This window comes from Cryptotermes secundus, unplaced genomic scaffold (genome assembly GCF_002891405.2).
Source record: "Cryptotermes secundus unplaced genomic scaffold, Csec_1.0 scaffold643, whole genome shotgun sequence".
NCBI lineage: Eukaryota > Metazoa > Arthropoda > Insecta > Blattodea > Kalotermitidae > Cryptotermes > Cryptotermes secundus.
Window position 1 is genome coordinate 457534 of NW_019731276.1, and position 8505 is coordinate 466038.

Below are 8505 nucleotides of genomic sequence, written 5' to 3' on the forward strand. Positions count from 1 at the left end.
TGTCTGGACATCCTTATTCTAAGAATTCCAATTGAGTGTGTTCGTGTGGCCAGCTCAGGGCAATATTATATGATAAACACGGTACACATCACGTCTCTGCTGTTTATATCTTCAAAGCAAAGAAAACACGCCTTTCATAACAGTACGACGTAGAAACCGCTCGCCAGAGCCACAGGAACTTTGCTGCAAGACAGGCATATATGTAACGATTACTTGGCGCAGATAAAGTCGTGTCTTATTTATACTCTGTTCTACTGACAACAGGCCAGCGAAAAATCTAACAATCTACAGCAAAACCATCAATTATTATGGGCGTTATAACATAGGTGTGCAGCTGGACGAAACATACACGTCGAACCCCCCCAGACGATTTAAATCCCTGACGAAACATACACGTCGAACCACGGCAACGGGTTAATTTGGAAGCCAACATATCAGTGTGACTCTTCCAAGACATAGTATTGTGAACTACTAGCCCAAGAAACTTTAGTTCAGTAGTATTAGTAATAATTTTGTTGTTATATTTAATTTGTGTTTCGAAATCAAGAATATATTTAGAGTGGAATCCCATACACTAGGTTTTGTCCAGATTTAGTGAGAGTAAATTTGCCTGAGGCTTCCCACCGCAGCAGCCAGGGTTTGATCCTGGGTGGACAAAGTGGCGCTGGCATGGGTTTTTTCCAAGTACTTTGGTTTCCCCTGCCAATCTTCATTCCACCAAATTCTCCATCATCATAATGACCCGGGCCAGGTTACAATAGACCAATCAGTGGCCTCTGTGCCGAGTGGACCCAGTTGGACTCCACCCCCCATTAAGCGAATTAAATTTGCCTTAAACCATTCCATCACACTAGTGAAGACTGGCTTCAAGTAATTTCCTAGTACAGTATTGTTTTGATTGCTGACGATTACGCTGTTATCATCTGCAAATAAAATTGTTTGGAGGTTTACATTAACATTGAGATACTTTGTAGATAAAGGTGGGTCATTGATGTATACGAGTATTAGGAAAAGTAATGGTCCCAGGATAGATCCCTGGGAAACACCACGTTTGACCAGACCCCAATATGATTAGCTCTTATCAAAGGGTCCATTTTTAATTACCACCCTGGTACAGTGTCATTACCATCATAGTGCACACAGTAACTGTACATCCCCACAGTTTGTTACATCAGAACATGTTTCAAATAATCAGGTCTTCATTTTTCCTTATTATCATTATTCAGTTGACAGAAGTCTGGTATAAACACACCATGAGTTTGCATGTGCTAGTACATGTTTCAGCCTATTGCGGCCATCGTCAGGTACCCAGAGCTTTTACAATTACTGTTCTCCCTATCTGCTATACCTCCCAACACTGGCCAGTGTTTACACATTGAGAGTGCATTATACAGGTATGTTGTGTATGTAATGCCATTGTGTTGTAAAATGTGTTAAATATTAAAATTTTAAATTTTAAAATGTTTAAAAAATGTTAATATTTAATACATTTTATAACATAAGGACATTACATAAACAGTGTACCTATACAACTCACTTCCAATGTGTAAACAATGACCAGTGTATGGGGGCATAGCGGATACAGTGAACAGTGATTGTAACAGCCGTTTGTACCTGATGATGGCCGCAATAGGCTGACACATGCAGTACATGCAGATGCATTGTGTGTTTATGCCAGAATTGTGGACTTAATAATTATAAATGTTGTCTTAAAATATGATGCAACAGTACAATATTTATGATGTGATCTACATTTAATGCTGTGTATGAGTACTGCTCCACCCACCATCTGCTAAAGTTGCCACTAACTGTAGGCATCAGTTTTTAAGATATTGAGCTGTTACACTGGCATTGTAATATTAATTCAGACTATTCATTGCATCCCATTAATGTAAATTTAATCCAGTGACTCATTGCTCTTAACAGCTGTTGAGAGGGGGGCTAAATTTCTCCTGTGCTTAAGCATTGTGCCATGTGTATATAGGATCTGTATATATGGAAAAGTAGGGGGTAAGATTCTTAGAGATCTCAACCTTGGCACTTGGAATTAGCCCCCAGCCTTAGAGCTGGTCTGGATGTGGTACCAAGGGGTTGAATCTACCTGTGCTAGAAATTAAATCTTGGCAATCCAGCCTATAGCCAGTTACTTTACCGGCTGAGCTATTGCAGCTGAATCTGAACATGTGCTGCACAGCCATGTAAAAGCCTTTATTCTTGTAATGAACTGAACAAGTTGGTCTGGAGATAATGCTTTAGGTTTGAATTTGGAAGAAGCTCAGTTTGATCCTCAAGCCAAGACACCAGGTATCATGACTGATGCTTTTCATGGGTTTCCTCATTCCTTCATATAGATGCTGGTAGTAGTACCACAATTATGCCATGACGACTACTCTCAAAATCCTTTCAAATTCATCATCAATCAGTCACCCTAGCATCCAATGCTATATAGTCTGTACACTACCAGTATCATTAATAACCTCGTGCCCAAAAAAGAAAAATATTTCTTTTAATGAAGTGACTTCACAATAAATCTCCAGTGAATTTGGTTCTATCGTTAAAAAAACTTTGCTCATTGAAATTAAACACATCAAACCATGTTAGCTTCTGTAAGCAAATAGCCCATACATTTAAACAAAGTAAGAGAGCGAGTGTGTAGTCCATAGCATTTTTTTCCGTGGCAATTCTTTAGAGGCAATGAAAGTCACACTGTTAGTGATTGGCACTCCTGCTTTGTGTTTGGGGCACCCAAAGTTTGAATGTTTTACTATAGACTGATTTACTGACTGAGGTCTTTGTGTGTTTCCTCAGTTCCACCAAGAAAATTATTTTGTGGTGTATAACTTGTACAGGCATTCTTCAGCTTTTAGGACAAGAATCTTGCAGCATAGTTTTAAATAGAGGAAATAAAGTGTGTACTTCAAGCATGATTAATTTTTATAATTGGCACTATAAAATTTTTCTCCAAAATGCCTTTAATTTCATAAAATTGTCATGCTGACAGAATCTTCACAAGGCATGTCTGATAAACTCTTTCCCTTCCCCTGCATTGTTTGTACAAATTGTGCCCCAAATCCATAGATTGAAGGTTATTGAAGGGAGTAAAAACTATGTACCTTAGTATTGTCGTGTATCGGGCGTATATCGCGACAAATAAATTCATGCCGTATTTGGTATAGCGAATTTTATTTCACATTCGCACCTACAATCACCCAAATTACAGATTTACGATTACTGCTATCTGCAGTATCACAAATAGTACACTCCAAATGGCACAATACATCTGACTGGTTGCTGGCTAACTCAGAACTAACTCGGAGGTAGCTCCAGGACTGACTGACTGACTGACTGACTGACTGTGAATAGCCTTCGCTGCTCCTTATGTAGCCTTGATCGGACAATTGTCGTCAGGTGCCGTGTTGCTAGCCACGCTGCCCGGAGTTGTTGACTGCTGCCTAGCAACCGCGATATCCCTCGGTGATGTCACCGCTGCTTACTCGCTTTGCATAGCTTCAAGGTTGCGGGGACTCGGCTAACGTCGGCTCCACTCGGCTCACTTCGGCTCCACTCGTGACGTCACCGCGGGGAGAGTTGCGGGGTGATTACTCGCCTATTACACGAGCGCTACGTTACCGCTACGTGCAGCTGGGGAGGTAGGGGTCAACATGTCACACTGCTCCCTCCTTAAGGCTGTTCGTCCCGAATAGCCTAACGGTGCATCCCCGTTCCTTTTCTTTGGAGGCTGTTCTTGCAGCATCTCCTGTTTTGGATACTTCTCGCAGCGACTATCATCCGGCCGTTACAACAGCTCCCCTCTTAAGACCTGCTCGTCTCGAGCGGTTTCCTTTCAGCTCGCCAGAAGGTCCAGTTGTGTCCCATTCATCCATCAGTTTCATTCTATGGCACATTCACTCTCTCTGGGGAGGCCGGTTCTTCTAGTTTACCGGCTCCTTTTCTGTGCCCTGCGTCTTTTTTTTCGTTTTGGAGGGGGTCGACCCCTCCATAAGTTCCACTTTTTTATTTTCCGTAACCCGTTGGAAGTACCGACTGCTTGTGTCGCGAACCTTCCACTGAAGATTACGTTGCCGGTCTTCTCCCTCAGGCGTAGTAGTTCCTCCACGTCCTGGTTCCTTATGCCCTTGCTGCATCTCCGTTGTGGCTGACGCCGCCTCCCGGACGTCTGTCCTGTCACGGTTCCCATCCTTCCTTTCCCGGCTTCTTTCCCAGCATTGACCCTCGTTGAGCATCTCCTTACAGGATCTCCCTTGCGCCGTGTCGCACCTGCACGACTAGTCATATTGCTGTCGGCAGCCAATTCGTGCCATGGGCCACAATTTCCTTGGGTTGTAGATTTCTTGAAGATGTTGCGTTTGCGCCAGGCCACTGTTGCGCGGCGGGACACCTTCCTATGGACGATGGCCAATTTATTCTGGGGTCCGCAATTTTTCCGTGTCGGGTTCTTCATATTTCGTCGATGTCGGTCCTGACGCCTTTTCTTCTTCGGTTCTCCGACCGGCATTACTGCGGCGTCTTGTACGGGTACCTCAAGTAGTTCTGCCGCCTCAGGTTTCCTGTGCACTGAAACCGGCTTTTCATCTTTTGGACGTGCCACCGTTTCTTGGTAGGCCATCGTCACTCCGACCGGTATAACTATGGGGACCACTTCTTGTTGTGCCGTCGCAGGTTTTATGTCCGCTGTGGCTGGCTTTTCCTCTTCTAGATGTACCTCCGTTATCTCTTTCTGCCAAGCATCCATATTGGCTTGCAACCTCTTCTCTCGCATGGCGGCCGTCCTTTCTTGGATGGCTCTCGTTCTTGCTTGGGTTGCTTTCATCTCTGCATCTAACTTTTCTCCCCAGGCGTCTAACTTCGCCATTAAATCTTCTTTGTCTCTCTTCTTATCTGCCTCCATTTTTTTCATGTTGGTATTTCTATTGGCTTCTGCCTTCGCCAGCATTTCGATTATTAGTTGAAAGCCCTGCTCCATTTTGTAGCAGTCAAATACTCGATGCACAATAATCCAATTATTTGTCAGGCGTGTTTAAGTTCGTAAAAATTCTGACACCAAATTGTCACGTGTTTCGAGTTCGAATCTCGTTGATCACGTGTGTAAGTCCAGATCCCACTTCTGACACCAGTTGTCGCGTATCGGGCGTATATCACGACAAATAAATTCACGCCGTATTTGGTATAGCGAATTTTATTTCACATTCGCACCTACAATCACCCAAATTACAGATTTACGATTACTGCTATCTGCAGTATCACAAATAGTACACTCCAAATGCCACAATACAACTGACTGGTTGCTGGCTAACTCGGAACTAACTCGGAGGTAGCTCAAGGACTGACTCAGAGGTAGCTCCAGGACTGACTGACTGACTGTGATAGCCTTCGCTGCTCCTTATGTAGCCTTGATCGGACAATTGTCGGCGGGTGCTGTGTTGCTAGCCACGCTGCCCGGAGGTGTTAACTGCTGCCTAGCAACCGGGATATCCCTCGGTGATGTCACCGCTGCTTACTCGCTTTGCATAGCTTCAAGGTTGCGGGGACTCGGCTAACGTCGGCTCCACTCGGCTCACTTCGGCTCCGCTCGTGACGTCACTGCGGGGAGAGTTGCGGGGTGATTACTTGCCTATTACGCGAGCGCTACGTTACCGCTACGTGCAGCTGGGGAGGTTATTTAAAACATGTCACAGTATTGATACTGTAAGTTATCTGTTGGCAGACTAAGTAATTTAGAGGAACTTAGTGAATGCTATAAGCTGAAAAATGTGCACCAACAATATTAAGATGTTTGTCTAGTATGTTTACTTGCAGATTCCCTCCATTATGTTTTTACCCCTTGTTTAACATTCTCATCTTCATATTATAGCTAGCAATGCTTTTGTAACTGCATAGAGTTATGTTATGAATGAAAATTGGAAGGATGTAATCATGTATTAAAATGTCCCCCCATAATTTTCCTGTAAGTAGTGAGAAAGATCCTAAGAAACACGTGTCTTGGTTTATTTAATAATTATTTGTTAGTTACATAGGTTATAAAGGATAATTTTGATTTAAAATGTTTAGAAGAATATGGAAGGAACAGTAATGGCCTATTTAAAGGTTCTGCCCCAGTATTTATCTCAAGCAGAACTGAAGAAACAATTGAAAAGTTCCCTCTGGGCCAAGAATCAAATTGTACATTGTTCAGACATGAAGCAGAATTGCTAAATGCTTGACTTAATGTTCAGTGCAAAGAAAACTTTGTGTTACATATGAGTTGTGAAACTGTTCACTGTGAAGAATTGCTGCATAATGATATTCAGTAACTAACATGAAACCCTTCCCTGTGTCGAGTAAAGAGAGACATTCATACTTATATTAAATATTTCTCTTGTACCAACTGTTGTTCGAGCGCGGATGAGGAAGAAGATCCTGACACAAAGGCTGCACGGGAGAAGGAGCGCAGACAGGCCAACAATGCACGCGAGAGGTGAGTGGAGAGCAAACACGCAAACGCTGCCTCGTGACTCTCTTACATTGCTTGGCCAGTAGAATGTTGTCATGTGACCACTTTTTCTTTAAGAAGTTTATATGTGTCCGTATGTACTGATTTCAGTTGCTGATGATTAATGAAAGTAAATTATCATCTCAGTTTCAGGAAATATCCGTTTGTCATCATACAGTTCTACAGAAATTTATCTTGTTTCATGCATTATTGGTTCAAAAGTTGGTGTCAGTTTTGGCTTCATGATGGTACTGACTTTTTTATAATGGCAGGTTTCAACCTTATGTGTGTATGTTGTACCTAATCAGTTTTTAATCCACAGAAAAATTCTGCCACATTTGTTTCCACAGTCATTAAACAACAGAGTACTCCATATAACATTGTCACATTCTTTTGGCCAGTATATGTCTTGCATGCAATTTAATTTTATTGTATTGTTGTTCCTTTTTACAGCAACAGGTTTGGTGGAAGAAAATTAAATATTAATTGAACTGATTGAAGATAATGTAGAAGTGTGTTGTATTAATGCCAAGTGAGTTGAGGATTTCAGCTTTTAGCTTGATGGTCGTTTTCCATGAAGATTTTGAAACCCTTGTCATACTGTTCCTGTGAATGTTTATTAAACTTATATTTGGCAGTAAAGCCATGTGCTACAAACCCATTAACCATGCTTCAGGGTGATGTCTTTCTGTCTTGACAAGATAAAAGGAAAGTGATCTGTATCAGACATGAAGTTTTCTTAATCTTTACGTATAAATACAATAAAATCTTTTAGGCAACAGCCATGTTGATACAGGATGAAAGTCCATCTTTTCCAAGACAGTAATTTCACAATGTTATATTTTAGCGTCCTGTTGCACTGATTTAAGTCCATGATTTATTTTATCCGTCTTCTAGTGCATACATTCATCTGCCCCTCTTCTCACTATCACTACATGTTTCGGCACAAATGTGCCATCTTCAGGTGCTGATCCAATCCACGACAAACTAGTTCATTGCATGCCTTGTCTATACATACTAAAATAACTAAAATATATATTTATCATATATACTGATAAACGTTAAGTGTTAAAATATTAAAATTATACAGCATATTTCATTCTTACGTCGTGTTTTATTACGCGAGTCACGTCTATCATCGTCTGTTGGAGCACTCTTTCACTATCGTGTATCTGTAACATGAATTTGTTATTCATTAATACCGCGTTCCGCATCCTATCTATTACTTGTGGTATTATAATTTTAATGTTTAATACTCACTGTGCTCTATGTTGCGTCTCGCTCCTGTGACTGCATGTGTTATACTGCTGGACCTGCTGGGTATGTGTGTGTGTGTGCTGTCTTCGTTTTGAGTGAGTTATGATGTTGTGGGCGTAGATGTGGTGGGGGTACTTGGTGGGGTGTTGTTATGTTGTTCTGTGTAGATGTTGCTTAATTCGTGGTATATTGGGTTATTTATTTCTTTATTTATATTATTCATGTGTGTGTTTTTCTTTGTCGTTCTATATATATGGTAGTTCTCCAATGTGTTCAAGTATTGCCCCTTCCTACCTGTTGCTATGATATCCATAGTGTTTTCTATAGTACCATATGCATGTCCTGTGTTTAATATGTGTTCCGAGTATCCTGTATTGCTGTTATTGTGTCTTATGTCATGTATGTGTTCTTTATATCTGGTATTAAATTTCCTCCCGGTTTGTCCTATATATTCCTTGGGGCAATCTAGGCATTTCATACTATATATGCCGCTATTGTTATATTTATTTATTTCTGGTCTTGATTTTAGTATATGTTGTAAATTGTTCTTAGTTCTAAATGCTATTTTTAATTTTGTGTCTCGAAATAATTTTGTGATATTTCTTGTTTCTTTCCCTATATATGTGAATGTTGCCCATTTCGTTTTTGTTTTTTGTTCTTCTGAATCCTCTGTGATGTTCTGCTGCTTTGCAATGTTTTGTTTTCTGTTATTTGTAGTTAGTTTTGTAATTATATCTGTGTTGTACTTGTTATTTATG

General features: G+C 41.0%; 1 protein-coding gene across 1 annotated transcript in view; it reads left to right on the plus strand.

Moving 5' to 3' along the window:
- Positions 1 to 8505, plus strand: part of LOC111866844 (transcription factor 12) — a 441771-nt gene that overhangs the window by 420113 nt on the left and 13153 nt on the right. Inside the window, exon 15 of the mRNA XM_033752433.1 lies at positions 6389 to 6475. Coding sequence (XP_033608324.1) covers positions 6389 to 6475 — 87 coding nt within the window. The remainder of the gene's footprint in view (positions 1 to 6388; positions 6476 to 8505) is intronic.